Consider the following 21,229-nt stretch of genomic DNA (forward strand, 5'->3'; position numbering starts at 1 on the left):
TCGGAGCGCCCCCAACCCTGGTACCGAGCACCCCCCCGGGGCTGAGCTCCCCCAACCCTGGTACCGAGCACCCCCGGGGCTGGTTACCCCCAACCCTGGCACTGAGCACCCCCAGTTGGGTCTAAGCACCCCCCCCTCCTTGGGGCTGAGCATCCTCAGTTGGGGCTGAGCAATTCCCTTTTGGGGCTGAGCATCCCCAGTTGGGGCTGAGCAATTCCATTTTGGGGCTGAGCACCCCCAAACCGTGGGGCTGAGCATCCCCAGTTGGGGCTGAGCAATTCTGTTTTGGGGGTGAGCACCCCCAAACCCTTAGGCTGAACAACCGCCCGATTGGTGCTAAGCACCCCCAAACCTGGGGCTGAGCACCCCCGGTTGGTGCTAAGCATACCTAAACCTGGGGCTAACCCCTCCAAACATGCGGCTGAGCACCCCCCTAAAGGGGCTGATTATGTCAAACCTTAGGGATGAGCACCCCCAAACCTTGGGGCTAAACCACCCCAAATTTGGGCTGAGCACCCCCTTCCTTGGGGCTGAGCACCCCTCAAATTGGTGTCGAGCACCCCCAATTGAGGCTGAGCACCCCAACCTCGGTCTGGAACTGGGGGGCGGCCTTGAGCGATGACCTTGGGGGGCAGATAACTGGGGGGGACACTCCCCACCGCTGCCCCCCAACTCTTCGTTAAGCCAAGACTAACGAGCTCTGACCCGGCCGGACCCCCCGAGCTCCCCCATCGGAGTGGGGTGGTGTAGGGGGAGTCCTATGGGTTAATTAATCGCTTTAATTAGGGCTGTGTTGGTTAAACAAATGGGGGGGGGGGCGCAGAAAGGGCCGGATTGGGGGTGTTGGGGGGGCTGCAGCACATCTGGCGGGAGAGCTGCCGGGAGCAATCAGGGGCCGTAATTATCCCCTTCTAATTAGGGGGATTAGGGGCTGCGAGGCGGCAGGGGGAGGGTCTGGGGACACATTAACCCCCCCCTTACCGGGGATGGCAGCGGCTTTGTCACCGCCTGCCTGTCCCCAAAGAGATGTCCCCACTGCCAGCTCTGCAGTGTGTCCCCCCCAAAAGGATGGCCCCAATGCCAGCCATGTGGCATGTCCCCAAAGGGCCCACTGCTGGGGTGTCCCCAAAGGGGTGTCCCCACTGCCAGTCCTGCAGTGTGTCCCCAAAGGGATGCACCCACTGCCACCCCTGTGGCATGTCCCCAAAGGGGTGTCCCTGCTCCCAGTCCTGCAGTGTGTCCCCAAAGGGATGTCCCTGCTGCCATCGCATTCCCAAAGGGATGTCCCCACTGCCAGCCCTACAGAGTGTCCCCAAAGGGATGCACCCACTGCCACTCTTGTGGCATGTCCCCAAAGGGGTGTCCCTGCTGCCACCACATCCCCAAAGCGATGTCCCTATTGCCAGCCCCATGGTGTGTCCCCAAGGAGGTGTCCCCACCGCTGGTGTGCCCCCTAAGGCATATCCCCACTGCCAGCCCTGCAGTGTATCTGTCCCCAGAGAGCTGTCCCCATTGCCAGCCCTACGGCGTGCCCCCAAAGGGATGGATATCCCTGCTGCCACCTCTATGGAGCACCCCCAAAGGATGCCAGTCCCACAGGGTGTCCCCAAAGGGCTGCACCCACCACCAGCCTTACAGTGTGTCCCCAAAACAGGGTCCCCACTTGTATCCCCACCGCTGGCACAGCCCCAAAAGGACATGTCCCCGCTGCCAGCGTGTCCCCACGGCTGGGTACAGCGTCCCCAAGGCACGGCGGGGCCCCCCGGGCTGCGCTGTGCGGAGACCCCCGGGCCGGAGCTAATCAGGCGCCAATCAGCATAACGGGGCGGGATGCAAATGAGGTTAACGGTTAATTAGGGATTGAAAGATTCATTATTCCTCCAGAGCAGCTGATTGCGATGCAGCCCCGCGTCCCCATTAGGGCCATTTGACCGCTGGCTAATGACACAGCGGCGAGGGGAGGGGGGGCTCTGGGTGTCCCCCCTGCCCCCAACCCACCGAACACCTCCAAGAGTCATTCCTGTAGAGACTTGTGCCCATCCTCAGCCTGCCCACAGTGAGTTGTGCCCATCCTCAGCCTCCCCACAGCGAGTTGTGCCCGTCCTCAGCCTCCCTGTGATGGGTTGTGGCTGTTCTCGGTGGGGCTCATACCTGCAATGAGCTGTACCTGTGCTCAGCCTCCCTGCAGCGGATTGTGGCTGTTCTCAGTGGGGCTCGTCCCTGCAATGAGCTGTACCTGTGCTCAGCCTCCCTGTGATGGGTTGTGGCTGTTCTCAGTGGGGCTCATCCCTGCAATGAGTTGTGGTCATCCTCAGCTCCCCAGGGACATGGAAATGCCGGGACAAGCAGCTTGGTGCAGCTATGGGAACCTCTTTCCCTGCTCCCCATTGCTCCCCACTGCCTCCCCACTGCCTCTTTCAAGCCAACCTTCCGACTCAATAAAGGTAATTAACGATTAGCCCAAAAGCCAAGAGGGAATGTCGTTGGATATAGAGAGTTTTCTGCAAGTTCCTAACCTGGCCGTAATTAACCTCCTGTCGCCAAAAACCGCGGCCAAAAAGCAGTATAAACTTATTAATTGCGACGGTGGCTCATTAAAGCCGAAGCTCTGATGATCCCGCGATGTGGCTGCGGGCAGGAAACCGCGGGGAGGGCTGGAAGATGCTGGATGCGATGTCGGGGGGGATATTGAGGGGATGCTGAGGGCTGGTCCCCATCAGCATCCTCGGGGGCTGCATCCCGCATCCAGCTGCCCCTGGAGCGCACAAAGGGGACCCAGGCGGGTGAATTGGAGCATCACGCCCCTGCCTTTGTCTCCCTTTCAAAGACAATATTCCGGCCCCAGATGGGTTAATACATAATGCAGACAAGCAAGTAATTGCTTGCCTTTGTAGGGCCGTCAGCGCTGGGTCCCCGGCCCTCTGATCCCCCATTAGCGGCCATGCAAACAAGCCTTCCACCCAATTAAGCCCAGCTTTGATAGAGCCTTTCCCAATGATGTGCCGGTCCCAAACTAGCGATTCGCACATGAGCCACTACCTGTTAAACCGGGAATCGGCTTCCTTCGGGAACGAGCATCCCTCGCCTCTTGCCGTGCCCCAGCTGCCGAGCTCTGCCCGGCTTCCCCCGGCCCTGGAGGGAGCCCCGGCTGATAAATGATCTCCACAAACTCTATATTAAAGAGGTGGGAATGGGATGTTAATATACCCCCAGTCGCTCCTCTCCACAACACATGGGCTCCGGCTTTCCCGAAGTAATGAGGCGGGCTGAGACCCCAACCCACCGGCCTCCTGCGCCTGCCAGGCGTGCGGGAAGGACAGACTGACACCCGTCCTCTGGGGCAGCCCACACCGAGCGGCCCCGGGTCATCCCCTGCAGCAGCTCCAGATGCTCACCTAAAGCATCCCGGCGTCATTCCTTAAAGCATGCCAGTGCGTGCCCTGGAACGTCCCAGCGCCGGCGCTTGGTGTCCTGGCATTGTCCCCTACAGCATCCCAGCACCATCCCCTGAAGCACCCCAGCATCATCCCCTAAAGCATCCCAGCATCGTCCCCTAAAGCATCTCAATGCCATCCCCTAAAGCACCTCAGCATCATGCCCTAAAACACCTCAGCATCATCCCCTAAAGCATCCCAGCCTCGTCCCCTAAAGCACCTCAGCATCGTCCCCTAAAGCATCCCAGCATCGTCCCCTAAAGCATCTCAATGTAATCCCCTAAAGCACTTCAACATTGTCCCCTAAATCATCTCGGCACCATCTCCTACAGCCTCCCAGTATGCTCCCCTAAAGCTTCCCAGTGTCATTCCCTAATATATCCAAGCACCATCCCCTAAAGCATCCCAATTCCATGTCCTAAAGGATCCCACTGTTATTATCTGAATATCCCAGCTCACCTAAAACACTCCAGTGTCCTCCCCTGAAGTGTCTCACTATTCCTAATACATCCCGGCACCCTTCCGTGCATCCCAGCATCATCCTCTAAAGTGTTCTGGCATAACTTTCCTAAGGCATCCCAGTGACATCCACTAAAGCATTCCAGTTTGCTTCCCTACAGCATCCCAGCATCATCTCCCAAAGCATCCCCATATGCTCCCCTAAAACATCCCAGCATCTTTCCTGAAAGCATCCCACTGACATCCCCTAATCATCCCTGGATGCTCCATGAAAACATCCCAGCATCATTCCTTAGGGCATGCCAGCATCATCCCATAAAGCATCCCTCCATTATCCCCTAAAGCATTCCTCCATCATTCCTTAGAGCACCCCAGTGTCATCCACTACAGCATCCCAATGGGGTCCCCTAAAACATCCCAGCATTTTTCCTTAGTGCATCCTGGCATCATCCCATAAAGGATCCCAGTATCTTCTCCCAAAGTCAGCCCCTATAGCATACCAGTGTCATTCCCTACAGCATCCGAGTGGGCTCCCCTAAAACATCCCAGCATTATCCCTTAGATTATCCTAATGCATCCAGGAGATCCCAGCATCACCTCCAAAAGCACCTCCGTGTCATCCCCTACAGCATCATTCCTTAAAGCATGCCAGTGTCATCCCTAAAGCACCCCAGTGTCATTCCCGTGAGCTCCCCTAAAACATCTCAGCATCTTTCCTTAAAGCATTCCACCATGATCCCTAAAGGATCCCAGTGTCACCCCCTAAAGCCTCCCACCATCATTCCCTCCAGCATCACAGTACGTTCCCCTATATCATCCCAGTACATTCCCCTACAGCATCCCAGTGCCATCCCCTTCATCATCCCAGTATCATCCCCATCAGCATCCTACGATGTCCCCCTCCAGCATCCCAGCATGTTCCCCTATATTATCCCAGTATATTCCCCTATTTCTCCCTAGTGCCATTCCCTCCATTGCCCAGCCCTATTCCTCTCCCCACTACGCCCCAGCCGCTCCTCTCCCTCCCTGTCCACCCCTTTCCCCCCATCCCCCGTCGTGTGTGTCCCCCCCACAACCTCCATAAATATTCCCAAAGCCTCATTTTCCAACAAACCGGGTTGGGGGGCCCCGAGGGGGATGTTAATAACGGGGCTGTGAAGGATTTAAACCCCCCCCCAGCACCTCATTTGCCTGGACAAATCCCTTGTCACTCGTCATTACTGTGCCTCAGTTTCCCCATCCCGATACTGGAACTGTGGGAAAAAGGAGGAGGAGGAAGGATGCAGTGAAAATACAAAGGAATAACGAGGATAACAGGGAAGCAACCCCCTGTTTTCCCAATTCCACATCAACTTTGGGGGGGATTTGGGATTGGTTTGGGCAAAGCCTGCGCAAACAGCCGCTAATTGTGGAATAAAAGCACAATTAAACGCACTCATAAATCTGCTAACGAGGAGGCTCTGCCCCCGTGGCCGCTGTTTGCCCAGCTGATTAACAGGGATGAAACCAAGAGAGAGGATAATCCATCCGGATGAGGCAGCTCCTTTGTCTTCATTCCGCATCCCAAGCCCATCTTGGAGGTGATGGATGTGTGCGTGTCACCCCGGGGAGCCCATCGCTGCAGCCTCGGGCCTCATAGCGGGATTAATACACTTTAGTCCCTGGGGCTTCCCAAAAAAACTCCAGGATTCCCATTAAAATCTCCCTCTCTCTTCAAAGCACTCCACTAAAAGAGGCCCGAAAGCTCAAAGCGGGATTAACATCCCCTTTCTAGCCCCTATTCCCAGTCGGACACATCCCATCCCCATGGCTCAGCGTTTTGGGAACACCCAAAAAGAGATGGGGATAGGGAATACCACAACATTTAATATTCCAGCATCACCTTCAACTCCCATCCTGGAGAATTATTCGGATAATAGTTGGCTAAACCTCTTATTCTATGGATAATTTATTTCTCCTCTTTTGATCCTACCGGGAAATCCTCGGGCTGCCGCATTCCCAGCAGGAGGAGCGGAAAAGCTTTGTGGTCCTATGAAATTAATATTTACTTTCTCCACGCCTGGGCTGCTGGAGGGAGGGATGAATAATGCATCGCCCCTGAGACACCGGGATCGGAGTCTCGCAGTGCCGGGATACGGTGGATTTGATGGGATACAGAGAGCCCGGAGGGTGCTGGTGAGGCTGAGTGGTCCCAGATGTGCGTAGGGATCCAGATGTGGCCCCAGCACAGCTCTGGGTTGAGGGGGAAGTGCGCTGGTGCGAGCTCTCCAGATGTGCGCTCACCTTCCTCCTGCTTGCGCCTCCAGATGTGCACGGCTGCAAACCACCCGGTTCTCCAGCTGTGCACAGGCATCCCTGTGCCTCCCTTCAGCTGTGCACCCAGGTGTCTGCCCAAAGCACCCAACCCTCCCAGATCGGAACATCCCGAAGCCCCTCGGTGCCCCAGATGTGCCCCAATAGCTTTCCAGATGTGCACTCCCTTTGGGGCACATTCACCCCTCCTCCCCACATCTGCTGCCTGGGTTCACCTGCTGCTCTGCATCCAGATGTGAGGCCCCTTCTCCTACTCCCCCTGCCAGATGTGCACACAGATGTGTTCCTCTCTTGCCCCCCATTCCCGCTTTCCCCACCAAACCTCCTCCATACTCCCCACACTCCCTACTCCCCTTTTGCCCCATCTCATCATGCCCCCTCCTCTTTTCCCTATTCCAAGGAGATCGTCAGTGCCACCGTAACACCCCCCCTATAACAACCCCCCATGTTCGGGGGCTCGCTGGAGGAGCTGCATTGCTTCACACATCACATTAATTAAGGGGCTAATTGCTAATTACCAATTCAACAGCACCGTTCATACACGCTTGTGGGTCGCCCCCCCAAGTTCAAGGCTCTCGGTGGTCCCAGCACCCCCCGCACCCTCTGGCCGCGCCCCCATCCCCGCCGGACACGGGAGGCGGCGCTGCTGGATGAGCCGAGCTGGGCTGAGCTGAACTGAACTGAATTGGATTGAGCTGAGCTGGGATGAGCTGAGCTGGGCTGAACTGGGATAGGCTGAGCTGGGTTGGGTTGAACTGGGATGAGCTGAGCTTGGTTGGGCTGAACTGGGATGAGCCGAGCTGGGTTGAACTGGGTTGAGCTGAGCTGGGCTGAACGGGGCTGAACCGGGCTAGGCTGAGCTGAGTTGGGCTGAACTGAACCTGGCTGAGCCGGGCTGGGCTGGGCAGAGCTGAGCTAAGCCGAGCCGAGCCGGGCTGAGCCGAGCTGAGTTGGGCTGAGCTGGGCTGGGCTAAGCCGATCCGAATTGAGCTGAGCTGTGCTGAGCTGAGAACTGAGTTGAGCTGTGCTGATCCCAGCCGGGCTGTGCCGGGCTGAGCCGAGCCGAGTTGGGCTGAGCTGAGCCGGGCTGGGCTGAGCCAAGCTCAGCCAAGCTCAGCCGCGCCGGGTCGGACCGTGCTGAGCCGAGCCGAGCTCAGCCGTGCCGAGCCGTCCTGAGTCGTGCAGAGCTGAACCGAGCCGAGCCGGGTCGGACCCTGCCGAGCCGAGCAGAACTGAGGATGCTGCGGTACCTGCTGAAGACGCTGCTGCAGATGAACCTGTTCGCGGACTCGCTGGGAGCCGAGGGCTCCAACTCCTCCGAGCTCCTGCTCGGCATCAACAGCACCATCGCAGCGCTGCACCTCCCCGGGCTCGACCCCGGCAACGGTACGTGGCCCCGTGTCCCGCTGTCCCCGTGTCCCGCTGTCCCTGTGTCCCTCTGTCCCCGTGTCCCGCTGTCCCCAGCCCTGGTCCGCACACCCCAGCCAGGACACCAATGGGACCTGTCCCGTGTCCCCACGCCGGGACCGGTTTCGTGTCCCCCGACCAACCGTGTCCCCAGATAGTCCCCGGGACCCCGAACTGGTACCAGTGCGGTGTCCCCAAATCGGGAGCTACCCCAAAGCAGCCCCGTGTCTCTAAATCCCCAAGTGGGAGCAACCTCCTGTTCCCAAACCGGCGCCGTGTCCCTACACCGACCCTCCCCGATCATGAACTGGGACTGACCCGGTGTCTCCAAATTGTGCCGGTGTCCCCAGAACAACCCGGTGTCCCCAGAACAACCCAGTGTCCCGGAACCGGGAGCGACCCAATGTCCCCAAACTGCCCCCATGTCCCCACATCAAGCCCCAGACTCTGTGTCCCCAATCCAATACCCAGACCCTGAGGTGGGAGAGCCCCCACGTCCCTAAACCAGCTCCAGTGTCCCTAAAATGAGCCCTGTGTCCCGGTGTCTCCAGACTGTCCTTGTGCCCCCAAACCAACCCCCGGTCCTTGAGCTGGGAGAGACCCTGTGCCCCCAAACCATCTCCGTGTCCCCAAACCACTTCCATGTCCCCAAACCAGCCCTGTGTCTCCAAACAATCTCCATGTCCCCAAACCATCTCCATGTCCCCAAACCAGCCCTGTGTCTCCAAACCAGGAGAGACCCTGTATTTCCAAACTATTCCCGTGTCCCCAAAACCAGCCCCGTGTCCCTGATCCGGGACGGAGCATGGGAGGATGTGTGGGAATGGGGTGTCCTCCTGAATTTCCAGCCACTTTTGAGCTTTCCCCCCCTTTTTCAGCCTGATCTTCCCCAGCGGTTGGCTCTGGGTGTCCCCAAACCCCCCCGGACCCCCGCAGCACAGGAGGGCTCTGCCCTGGCCCCCCGCTTGCCCCAATTAGCCACCGGGCCCAGCTGCGCCCCCCCGGCCCCTGCTGCTGCCCCCCGGGGTACCGGTACCTGCAGCATCCTGTGTCCCCATGGCAACGCATCCCAGCCCCATGGCAACGCACCCCCCAGGCGCCCCAAATCACCCCCCCATGATGCCATCATGCTCACTTGTGTGCACGCGTGTGCAAATAGGGAGGACACGTGTGCGTGCGTGCATTTGTGGATGTGCTTGCGTGTGCACATGTGTGTGCAAGCACGTGTGCAAACACGTGTCCTCCCCATGTGCACACACATGAGCATCACTTGTGTGTGCATACACAGCCCTGTGTGAATACATGTGTGTGTAAGTGTGTGTGTGTATGCCCATGGAAGAACACACGTATGTGCCTCTGTGTGTGTGAGCGCAGGCACACCCCTGCACACGTATGATGCATCTATGTAAGTGCATGTATGAATGCACGCATGTGCACGTGTGTCTGTAAGTGCACACACATGTGCAAACATGTGCTAATGCATGCCTGTGCATGGCTGCACGCATGTCCTGGCTTGTGCATGCACATACGTGTGTGCAAGCTGCGCGTGTGTGCATGCACATGTATTGTGTGCATGTGTGGGCAGCAGGACACTGAGTGGGCACAGCCTGAAGCGCAGCACCAGCGGGGCATTAATTAATCAGCATTAATTATCCCAGCATTAATTATCCCGGCATTAATGAGTGCACCGTCATTCCCATGTCCTAACGGTGGGAATTGGCCTGGCACAGCCCCTATAGGGGCATTTTGAGACTTAAAATTAAGCATCCTGGAGTTCCCAGCTCTACTCCGGGAAATCAGCACTGCAGCCAAAGGAAAAATCCCGTTTTGGGGGAATTTAGCCTCAGAACAATTCCAACTGGGATGCCCAGTTGGAATCTGGATGGAAAAGGGGGGTTACTGGGAGTGGAGCTGCTTTGCCCCCCTGTCCTCATCCCCCCTCCATGTGTCTGAGGTCTGACACTGGCCCGGTCCTGCTGCCACCCCACCAGCACCCACCATGGGCTGGGATGGGGGGGACACTGTGCTGAGAGCTGGCAACACTTCATCTCACCTCCTGGTCATCTCACCTCCTTGGGGAACACACTGTGCTGAGAGCTGGCCACACTTCATCTCACCTCCTGGGTGGAAGGAGGAATACAACAGGCTGAGACCTGGCCACACTTCATCTCACCTCCTGGTCATCTCACCTCCTGGGGGGAAGGGGGAATACAACAGGCTGAGACCTGGCTGCACTTCATCTCATCTCCTTGGGGGGGGAATACACTGTGCTGAGAGCTGGCCACACATCGTCTCATCTCCTGGTCATGTCAGCTCCTTAAGGGGGGGGAAATACACCGGGCTGAGACCTGGCCACGCTTCATCTCACCTCCTGGGTGGAAGGAGGAATACAACAGGCTGAGACCTGGCTGCACTTCATCTCATCTCCTTGGGGGGGAGAATACACTGTGCTGAGAGCTGGCCACACTTCATCTCACCTTCTGGTCATCTCACTCCTTGGGGAACACACTGGGCTGAGGCCTGGCCACACTTTATTTCATCTCCTGGGTGGAAGGAGGAATACAACAGGCTGAGACCTGGCCGCACTTCATCTCATCTTCTTGGGGGAGGAAATACACTGCGCTGAGAGCTGGCCACACTTCATCCCACCTCCTGGTCATGTCACCTCCTTGAGAGGAGGGGAATATACTGTGCTGAGACCTGGCCACACTTCGTCTCACCTTCTGGTCATCTCACCTCCTCGGGTGGGGGGAATACACTGGGCTGAGACCTGATCACACTTCATCTCATCTCCTGGGTGGAAGGGGGAAATACAGCAGGCTGAGACCCGGCTGCACTTCATCTCACCTCCTTGGGGGGGGAATACACTGTGCTGAGACCTGGCCACACTTCATCTCACCTCCTTGGGGGGGGGGGAAATACACTGTGCTGAGAGCTGGCCATGCTTCATCTCACCTCCTGGTCATGTCACCTCCTTGGGGGGGGGAATATACTGTGCTGAGACCTGGCCACACTTCATCTCACCTTCTGGTCATCTCACCTCCTTGGGTGGGGGGGAACACACTGTGCTGAGACCTGGCCACACTTCATCTCGCCCCGGTGCCCCCCGTGTCCCACACAGGGTCACACCCGCAGCTGGAGGACGCTGCTCCCCGCATCGTGGAGCACCCCACGGACGTGCTGGTGTCGCGGGGAGACCCGGCCACGCTGAGCTGCAAGGCCGAGGGCCGCCCGCCGCCCGCCGTGGAGTGGTACAAGGACGGGGAGCGGGTGGAGACGGACCGGGAGGAGCCGCGGTCCCACCGCTCGCTGCTGCCGGGGGGGTCCCTGTTCTTCCTGCGCGTCCTGCACGGCCGGCGCGGGAGGCACGACGAGGGGGTCTACGTGTGCGTGGCCAGGAACCACCTGGGGCAGGCCACCAGCAGGAACGCGTCGCTCCATGTGGCCGGTCAGTGCGGGCAGCGCCGAGCGGTGGCGCGGGGTGGGTGGGGTGGGATCAGGGACAGCCATGGGGTGGGGTGGGATGGGATGGGATCAGGGACAGCCATGGGATGGGATGGGATGGGATGGGATGGGATGGGATCAGGGACAGCCATGGGATGGGATGGTGAGGACAGCAGTGGGTGGTATCTGGGGGACAGGGATGGGACAGAAGACAGCCACGGGATGGGGGGAACAGGGAAGGGGTGATATTTGGGGGACAGGGATGGGTGGGATTTGGGACAGCCATGGGGTGGGATGGGGGACGGCCATGGGATGGGATTGGGGCACAGGGATGGGGGTGGGATTTGAGGGGACAGGGATGTGGTGAGATGGGGAGTCAGGGATGGGTGGGATGGGGGGCAGCCATGGAATGGGACAGGAGGGACAGGGATGGGGTGGATTTGGGGGTCTGGGGAGATTTGAGGTCACCACCAAGCCTGGGCTGAGGGGCTGCAGAAACCCAGGCCTTGCTGAGGGAAAAGAGGGGAGAAGGAGTGAAATGGAGTGAAAATAGGGAAAAATAAGGGGGGAAAAATGAAAAGAAGAGAAAATAATGGAGAATTAGGGAAAATAAGTAAAACCAACTGGAAATAAGTGAAAATAAGTGCAAAGAGGTGAAAAGAAGTGGGGAAAAAAGTGAAAGAATTGGAAATAAAGTTAAACAAGAAAAAATAACTGGAAATAATTGGAAATAGTTGAAAATAAGTGAAAATAAATGAAAATGAGTGAAAAGAAATGAAAGCAAAGTAAAGGGAAAGCAAAAGAAGTGAAAACAATGGGAAATAAAATGAAGTGAGAAGAATTGGAAAGAAGTGAAAACAATAAATGAGGGTAAGTAAAAATCAATGGAAATAATTGGAAATAAGTGAAAAATCAATGGAAGTGAAAGAAAATAAGTGAAAAACATATGAAACTAAGTGAAAAAATCAATAAAGATAGGTGAAAATACATGAAAAAGCACAGAAAACAAGTGGAAAACCATGGGAAGAAGTGGAAGTTGGGAAAAGAGGGGAAAAAAGTGATCAGAAATGACAATGAGCGAAGGGAAAGGAAAAGAATCGAAAAGAAATGACAAGAAAAAGGTGAAAACAACTGAAAATAACCAAAACTGACTGAAAAGGAATGAAAATCTCCTACACCCACTGACCACGGTCCAAGGCGGCACCTTGGTGTAGCTCAGTCTGATGACCAGGGGCGCTGGGGCTCAATCTGTGGGTCTCACCCCATCCAATGCTCCTCCATGCCCGAGGTGGGGAAACTGAGGCAGGGCTGATCCCCCCCCCCCTAGTGCTGCGGGACGAGTTCCGGCAGCCCCCCGGGGACGTGGTGGTGGCAGCGGGAGAACCGGCCGTGCTGGAGTGTGTCCCACCGCGCGGGCACCCCGAGCCCAGCGTCTCCTGGAAGAAGAACGGAGCCCGGCTCAGCGCCACGGATGAGCGCCTGACGGTGAGGGACACAGCGGGTTCATCCCATACCACCCCATCCCACCCCATCCCAACCCATCCCAACCCACCGCGGTTGGGTTGGGCTGCCCCATAGCTCCGTGGTGGGAAGTTGATGTTGGCCAACACCCGCAAGAGCGATGCCGGCGTCTACGTCTGCGTGGCCACCAATGTGGTGGGGGAGAAGGACAGCGAGCCGGCCGAGCTGGTGGTCTTCGGTGCGTGGGGACAGGGGGGTGGCGGCTCTGGGGTGTCCCCAGGGCTGGTGGCACCCCATGGAGCTGATGGTGGCCCCGCAGAGCGCCCGGCGTTCGGCCGGAGACCGCTCAACCAGGCGGTGCTGGTGGAGGGGACGGTGGAGTTCCCCTGCGAGGCGGTGGGGGACCCGCGGCCCGTGGCGCGGTGGCGCAAGGAGGAGGGCGAGATGCCACCGGGGAGGTGAGTCGTGGCCAAGGGGACAGGGTGGGTGTCACTGTCCCAGTGGTGTCCCAATGGCATCAAGCATCCCCATAGCATCACGTGTCCCTCTGGTGTCCTCCATCCTCAACACATCCTGCATCCCTATCGCATCCCATGTCTCCATCACACTCCACATCCTCATTGCATCCCATATCCCCATCGCACCTCATATCCCCATCACACCCCATATCCCCATCACATCCCACATCCCCGCAGCACCCCACACCCTCACAATGCTTCCAGGTGGGAAGTGCTTCCCGACAACACACTGCGGATCGTGCGGCTGCGCCCGGAGGATGAGGGCACCTACACCTGCGTGGCTGACAACAGCGTGGGGCGCTCCGAGGCTTCGGGCACCCTCACGGTGCACGGTAAGGGGGGTCCCTCGGGGAGCACCCATGGGTGCTGGCTGAGCGGTGCCCAAGCTCTTGTGTGTCCCCACACCCACAGTGCCCCCCCAGCTTGTCACCGGGCCCCACGACCAGGTCGTCCCCCTCGGCCGCAGCGTCACCTTCCAGTGCCAGAGCCGGGGCAACCCACCCCCCGCCGTGTTCTGGCAGAAGGAGGGCAGCCAGGTCTGTCCCTGTCCCCATCCCTGTCCCCAGGGTGTGATGGGGATGTGGGGTGCAATGGGGATGTGGGGTGAGAAGGGATGCGGGGTGTGATGGGATATAGGGTGAGACGGGATGTGGGGTGTGATGGGATGTGGGGTGTGATGGGATGTGGACTGAGATGGGATGTGGACTGAGATGGGATATGGGGTGTGATGGGATGTGGGGCGTGATGGGATGTGGGGTGTGATGGGATGTGGACTGAGATGGGATGTGGGGCTTGATGGGATGTTGGGGTGTGATGGGATGTGGGGTGAGATGGGATGTGGGGAGTGACGGGATGTGGACTGAGATGGGATGTGGGGCGTGATGGGATGTGGGGTGTGATGGGATGTGGACTGAGATGGGATGTGGGGCTTGATGGGATGTTGGGGTGTGATGGGATGTGGGGTGAGATGGGATGTGGGGTGTGATGGGATGTGGGGTGAGATGGGATGTGGGGTGTGATGGGATGTGGGGTGAGATGGGATGTGGACTGAGATGGGATGTGGACTGAGATGGGATGTGGGGCGTGATGGGATGTGGACTGAGATGGGATGTGGACTGAGATGGGATGTGGGGTGTGATGGGATGTTGGGGTGTGATGGGATGTGGGGTGAGATGGGATGTGGGGCGTGATGGGATGCGGGGTGTGATGGGATGTGGGGTGTGATGGGATGTGGACTGAGATGGGATGTGGACTGAGATGGGATGTGGGGTGTGATGGGATGTGGGGTAAATTGGAATGTGGGGTGTGACGGGGATGTGGGGTGTGACGGAGATCGCAGCTCAGCACCCTCCATCCCCAGACCCTGCTGTTCCCCGGCCAGTCCCCGCATCCCAGCGGCCGCTTTGCGGTGAGTCCCGGTGGTTCCATGACCATCTCGGAGGTGCAGCGTTCCGACTCCGGGAATTACCTGTGCCAGGCCATCAGCGTGGCCGGCAGCGTCCTGGCCAGGGCGCGCCTGGACGTGGAAGAAGGTGAGTCCCACCGCAGCAGACAACGGGGACATCCACCACCCACCAACCCACCACCCCAGCACCACGCCATTCCCGGTATTCCCGGCCTTTCCCCCGCAGCACCGGTGATCCAATGGGGTCCCACAAACCACACATCACTGCCGGCGGGGGCCACGGCGCGGTTGCCATGCCCGGTGTGGGGTGGTGGCGACCCCTTGGCCAATGTGGGGTGGCTGAAGGATGGGAATGTCCTGGTGGGTGCTGAGCCCCGCGCCAGCCTGCAGGAGAATGGCTCCCTGCGGATCAGCGGCCTCCGGGTGAGCCAGTGCGGCAGCCACAGGGTGGGATGGGGCCGAGGGTGGTGGGTGCTCAGGGAGATGGGTACAGAGGGCAATGGGTGCTCAGGGTGCTGGATGCAGAGGGCTGTGGCTGCAATGGACAATGGGTGCTCAGGGTGGTGAGTTCCAAGGGCAATGGGTGCTCAGGGCGGTGGTTGCAAGGGTTGGTGGGGCTCAGATTGGTGGGTTCCAAGGGTTTGTGGGTGCTCAGGGTGGTGGAAGCTCAGGGTTAGTGGGTGCAAGGGGTGGTAGATGCAAAGGGCTGTAGTTACAGAGGGCAATGGGTGCTCAAGGTGGTGGCAAGGGTTGGTGGGTGCTCAGAGTTGGTGGCTTCCAAGGGATTACAGATGCTCAGGGTGGTAGGTGCTCAGGTTGGTGGGTGCTATGGGTTGGTGGGTGCTATGGGTTGGTGGGTGCAAAGGGAAATGGGTACTTAGGGCTGGTGGGTGCAAGGGGTGGTAGCTGCAAAGGGCTGTAGCTGCAAATGGGCAAAGGGTGCTCAGGATTGGTGGGGCTCAGGGTGATGGGTTCTAAGGGTTGGTGGGTGCTCGGGGTGATGGCTGCAAAGGGTGATGGGTACAAAAGGAGGTGGGTGCTCAAGTTGGTGGGTGCAATGTGTGGTGGGTGCTCAGGGTTGGTGGGTGCAAAGGGAAATGAGTGCTCAGGGTGCTGGTTGCAAGGCGTGGTAGATGCAAAGGGCTGTGGCTGCAGCAGGCAATGGGTGCTCAGGGTGCTGTGGTGCCGTGGTGCCGGGTGCTCAGGGTGCTGGGTGCCAGGCGATGGGTGCTCAGGGTGGTGGGGCAGGAGCTCTCCCCTCGCAGGTGATGGACTCGGGGCACTACGAGTGCGTGGCCACCAGCCCGGCGGGTGACACGCGCTGGGGCATCACGCTGGAGGTGCACGGTGGGTCACGGGGACATCACGGGGGACACTGTGGCACCGGGGATGAAGCTGCCCCACGTCCCCATGCACCTCCCTGCAGGTGACAGACCCGACCTGTCCCCACCTTCCCCCGTGCCCGGGGTCCTCCCTGGGCCACCCTCCACCCCTGTGGTCACCAACGTCACCAAGAGCAGTGTCACCCTGAGCTGGAGAGGGAACCAGGACAGCGGTGCCACCGGTGTCACCTCCTACATAGTGGAGGCTTTCAGGTAGAGCACAAGCATCCCCTTCGGGTGCAGGGGGACATGGTGGCCCGGGGCCACCCCACCACGGTCCCCTCTGTCCCTGGCAGCCAGGAGGATGGTGGCCCGTGGCGGACGGTGGCGGCTGAGGTGACGGGTGAGACCCACACGGTGAGTGGCCTCGTCCCCGACACCATCTACATCTTCCTGGTGCGGGCGGTCAATGCCCACGGGACCAGTGACCCCAGCGGCGCCTCGGAGCCCGTGCGCACCCGAGGTGAGACCTGCTGGTGAGGCTGATGATGCCCGTGGCCCCAGCACCCTTGGGTGCATCTCCACTTGGTGATGCTGGTGGAGGTGCCCACTCTCTTTGGGTGCATCCTGAGTTGGTGATACTGATGGAGGTGGCCATGAACCCACCACCATTCAGTGCATCTCCACTTGGTGGTAACAATGGAGGTGCCCATAAACCCATCACCCTTGGTTCATCTCTGCTTGGTGATGTTGATAGAGGTGCCCATGCACCCAGCACCCTTGGGTGCCTCCTTTGCTAGTGATACTGGCAGTGGTATCCATACACCCAAACCCCCTGTGTGCGTCCCCACCCAGTGCTACCAACAGAGATTCCTGGACCCACCATGAGAACACGGTGCCACCACAGCACCCACACTTGGTGCCACCAGCAAGGCGCCCATGTCTCCTCTCACTGTCATGTTTTGGGCAGACCCCAGCACCCCGCAGCCCGGGCTGGACCCCGAGAAGGTGCAGCAGGACCTGGCGCGAGTGGCCGTGCACCTCCAGGAGCCCGAGGTGCTTCCCCCGGGCGCCGTCCGCCTCTCCTGGACCGTGAGTGCTGCTCCTCGCCACCAGCGCAGAGCTCCCGGTGCCGGCACCCAGCACCCATCCGCTCCCATCGCTCCGCAGGTGGAGCACCAGGCACCCTTCCTGCAGGGCTACCGGGTGCTGCTGCGGCGCGGCGGCGGGCGCTGGGAGGACACGCGGGTGCTGGTGGCGCCCGGGGACCGCGGGGTGCTGCTCACCGACCTGCGCCGCGGGCAGCGCTACGAGGTCAAGGTCCAGCCCTTCTTCCACCACCTCCATGGGCCGGAGAGCGCGGTGCGAGCCCTGAGCACCCCCGAGGCAGGTGAGAGTGGATGGATGGGGTGGTGGGACCCATAGGGACAGCCTGGGGGTGACACCCCACGTGTGACACCCCGCAGCACCCAGTGCCCCGCCGCAAGGTGTCACCGTGACTGGTAATGGCACCAGCGTCCGCATCTCGTGGCAGCCGCCACCGCTGGCAGAGCAGAACGGGGTCATTCGGGACTACAGGGTAAGGGGGGGGGTGGCAGGGTGAGATGGGGATGTGGGGTGAGATGGGAATGTGGGGGGCGGTGGGGATGTGGGGTGAGATGGGGATGTGGGATGCGATGGGGATGTGGGGTGAGATGGGGATGTGGGATGTGATGGGGATGTGGGGTGTGATGGGGATGTGAGGGGTGTGATGGGGATGTGAGGGGTGATGGGGATGTGGGGTGTGATGGGGATGTGAGGGGTGATGGGGGTGTGGGGTGAGATGGGGATGTGAGGGGTGTGATGAAGATGTGAGGGGTGATGGGGATGTGGGGTGGGATGTGGATGTGGAGTGGGATGGGGATGTGAGGGGTGGTGGGGATTTGGGGTGAGATGGGGATGTGAGGGGTGATGGGGATGTGAGGGGTGATGGGGATGTGGGGTGGGATGGGGATGTGGGGTGAGATGGGGATGTGGGGTGGGATGGGGATGTGGGGTGAGATGGGGATGTGAGGGGTGATGGGGATGTGAGGGGTGATGGGGATGTGGGGTGGGATGGGGATGTGGGGTGAGATGGGGATGTGAGGGGTGATGGGGATGTGAGGGGTGATGGGGATGTGGGGTGGGATGGGGATGTGGGGTGAGATGGGGATGTGGGGTGGGATGGGGATGTGAGGGGTGATGGGGATATGAGATGTGATGTGGGGTGAGATGTGATGGGTGATGGGGTGCAACACATCCCCTTATCCCCCCCCGCCACCACCTCGCAACATCCCCATGGCTCCTTCCCCCCTTGTTCCCCCAGATCTGGTGCTTGGCCAACGAGAGCCGCTTCCACATCAACCAGAGCGTGGAGGGGTCGGTGCTGGCGGCTGTGCTGCGGGGCCTGGTGCCCGGTGTCCTGTACCACGCCGAGGTCGCTGCCGCCACCAGCGCCGGGGTGGGCACCCGCAGCGTCCCCATCCCCATCCGCGTCGGTGAGTCCCTCGTTGCACCCATGGCTCCTGGGTGGCCACGGTCCCTCCCCAGCGCTCCCACCGCTGTGTCCCGTGTTTCCGCAGCGCTCCCGGAGCAGCGGGATGTGGGCAAGGTGGGCGGGAGCAGCGTGGCCGGGCGCTTGGCCGCAGTGGCCCGGCAGCCGCTGTTCATCGCCGGCGTTGGTGGCACGTGTTGGCTCATCCTGGCCGCCGGCGCCGCGTGGCTCTACAGCCGCCGCCGGAGGAAGAAGGAGCTCAGCCACTTCACGGGTACAATGGGGTGGCACCCTTGGGACCCCCCACCCCACCACTCACCACTCCACCGGCATCATTCACCTCTCTCCTTGCAGCATCCTTTGCCTACGCACCCAATGGGAAGCCCTTGGGGACCCGGCGTGGTCCCCAGCCATCCTCATCCCAACCTCTTCCCGCAGTCGCCTTCCCGGCTCCGGCACACAGGTAACCCCCCTGGTATTCCCACCCCATTCCCGGGATTCCAAGTGCATCCCTTCATCCCATCTCCACGCAGGACAGCCGCAGGTGGTGGTTATCCATGGCTGGCGGACACATGGAGTGGTGGTGGCACCAGTTGCTTGAGGACTAATGAGAGATACTACAACGGTGAGGGGCCACCATGGGAATTGGGTTGGGAAGGTCATGGTTAACCATGATCATAGAAGCGTGGAGTGGTTTGGGTTGGAAAGGACCATCTAGCTGGAAAGATCATCTCATTCCTGTCCCCTGCCATGGTCAGGGATGCTGATGGTGCTGGTTGTCCTCCACAGATGCTGGTATCACCCGTTACATCGCCCAGACAGAGCAATTTGGGGTTGGGACCACCGAGGGGCCGGTCTACAGCACCATCGAGGCGGGCGGCGAGGAGCTCCACACCTTCCCGCGTCCCTTCTCCCACCATGGGACCTCCTACCCCCCACCAATGGATGTCCCGGCCCCGCAGGCGCCCCGCGGTAGGGTGGTGGGATGGGTGGGAGGACACATGGGTGCTGCTGGCACTGCCCCCTCCCCACAGCCCCCCCCAGCATCCTTCCTCACCACAGGGACCAAAGGGAAGAAGCTGGGGCAAGCGGTGAAGCCACCGGCCATAAGCTGGACGGAGCTGCTGCCACCACCGCCCTCGGCCAGCGAGCTCAGCCGCTGTGCCCAGGAGGAGCTGGAGGAGGAGGATGAGGATGAAGAAGCATCTGGGAGGTCAGTGTGGGGACCTAGATGGGGACAGGACATGCTGTGCCCAGCACCCACCCTGTGTCCCCACTCCGCAGGTTGGGGATGGAGGGGTGGTACGGTGCTGAGGATGTCCCCTGTGCCACTGCCGCGTCCTCACCCACCGCGTCCTCCGGCTGCCGGTCCACTGCCACCCTGACACCATCGCCCCGGGCCACTGAGGACATCCCCCGCCTCCGAGACATGGACAGCCCCCGGTAGGAGATGGGCCTCACTTAATCCAGCTGTTCCAGCAGGGTCTGGATGTCTCATCACAATCCAGACATGTTGTCATCATCTGGCCCTGCCGTGCCACCATGGTCTGACAATGTCATTGGGGTCCAGATGTCCCATCAGGGTCCAGATATCCTACCATGGTCCAGATGTCCTGTCATAGTCCAACCATGCTGTCACTATCTGGCCCTGCATGCCACTGGGGTCCAGATGTTCCATTGGGATGTCCCCCCACAATTCAGATGTTCCTTTGTGATCCACCCATGTTGTCACCATCCATCCCTCCTGTCCAGTTGTGCTCTGACCATGCTGCCATCATCCACCCATGACGCTGTAGGCTGGCTGTGGCCTAACAATCCAGATGTGCAGCTGTGATGGGCACCGTCAAGAGCAAGCTGGGACATTGCCATCCAGCTGTGCTGTCATGGCCCAGCTCTGCCATGGTCCAGTGGTACCATTGCAACCCAGCTGTGTGTTTCCAATCCAGATGTGTGGTTCCAATCCAGATGTGTTTCCAATCCAGCTGTGTGGTTGCAATCCAGCTGTGCTCCAGATGTGCCCTCGTGAGCCATTGCAACCCTTGTTGTGAAGCTGTGATCCAGCTGTGGCCCTGCCATCCAGCTGTGATGCTTCAGGCCCACCCATGCCATTGCCACCCAGTTTTCCCACCACCACACGGGTTCCTTGGCTCCGGCACAGCACCGGGTTGGTCGCACCAGCACCGTGGTGGCCACCGAGCCCCTCACCCCTGCTTCACCCCACACCCTTTTTGCCAGGAGACCCCCCCATGGCACCGGCACCCCACCACCAGCACCCAGCCCCCTGCCGAGTCCAGACATGGGTGACGTCCCCCCGCCCCGCGCCCGCTGCCCCCCCAGCGCTGGTGAGCCCTTGGGGGAATGTAAAGGGTGGGTTTGGACCCACCAGCCATGGTGGGGCTCAACCTGCGTCACCCCCAGGGAGAACCCGCGGGGACACCCCGAAACGTCACCTGAAGCCCAAATGCAGCCGCTACCGCCGGGAAAAGCCGCAGGGAGGTGAGAGGAAGGGGAAAACTGGGGTGCTCCAAGGGGAAAAGTGGGGGATCAGCCTTCTCTTTGCTCTCCACCACAGACCTGCCGCCACCACCGGTGCCACCACCGGGTGAGACCCCCAGACCTTCAGCAGAGCGGGAGCTGAGTGGGGCTGAGCGCAAGGTCACCCATCGTGGTAAGCCAGAGCCACCAATCGTGTCCCCAAGAGGTTATGGGATGCCACCACCAAACCCCAACCTTGTCCCCTCCCCTGCAGATGAGGTTGTCCCCTACAGCAAACCCTCCTGCTCCACCACGGGCAGCGTCTCATCCCGTGGCTCCACCAGCTCCCGTGGCCACAGCTCGGGGCGCAGCAGGACACCAGGGGACCGCGGTGAAGGGACCGGCCACCGCCGCCGCCCAGGACCCCCATTTCCCTGCCCGGCGCAGGAGAAGAGATGAAGTGGAGGGCGAGACGGTGG

At 60.0% G+C, this 21,229-nt stretch overlaps 1 protein-coding gene across 1 annotated transcript; it reads left to right on the plus strand.

Moving 5' to 3' along the window:
* The first annotated feature begins 7,444 nt into the window (after positions 1-7,444).
* ROBO3 (roundabout guidance receptor 3) lies at positions 7,445-21,209 on the plus strand. Its single transcript, XM_030505241.1, has 25 exons — positions 7,445-7,592; positions 10,735-11,061; positions 12,385-12,542; positions 12,636-12,756; positions 12,838-12,976; positions 13,241-13,368; positions 13,448-13,572; positions 14,397-14,580; positions 14,668-14,864; positions 15,707-15,788; positions 15,868-16,036; positions 16,120-16,286; positions 16,734-16,855; positions 16,934-17,153; positions 17,230-17,342; positions 18,108-18,279; positions 18,364-18,549; positions 18,630-18,738; positions 18,809-18,900; positions 19,065-19,247; positions 19,347-19,488; positions 19,560-19,718; positions 20,370-20,617; positions 20,694-20,771; positions 20,848-21,209. Exons 1-25 carry the CDS (start codon positions 7,445-7,447, stop codon positions 21,207-21,209), a joined length of 4,131 nt encoding a protein of 1,376 aa, XP_030361101.1.
* The last annotated feature ends 20 nt before the right edge of the window (positions 21,210-21,229 follow it).

This window comes from Strigops habroptila, chromosome 17, assembly GCF_004027225.2.
Source record: "Strigops habroptila isolate Jane chromosome 17, bStrHab1.2.pri, whole genome shotgun sequence".
In the NCBI taxonomy this organism is placed as follows: Eukaryota; Metazoa; Chordata; class Aves; order Psittaciformes; family Psittacidae; genus Strigops; species Strigops habroptila.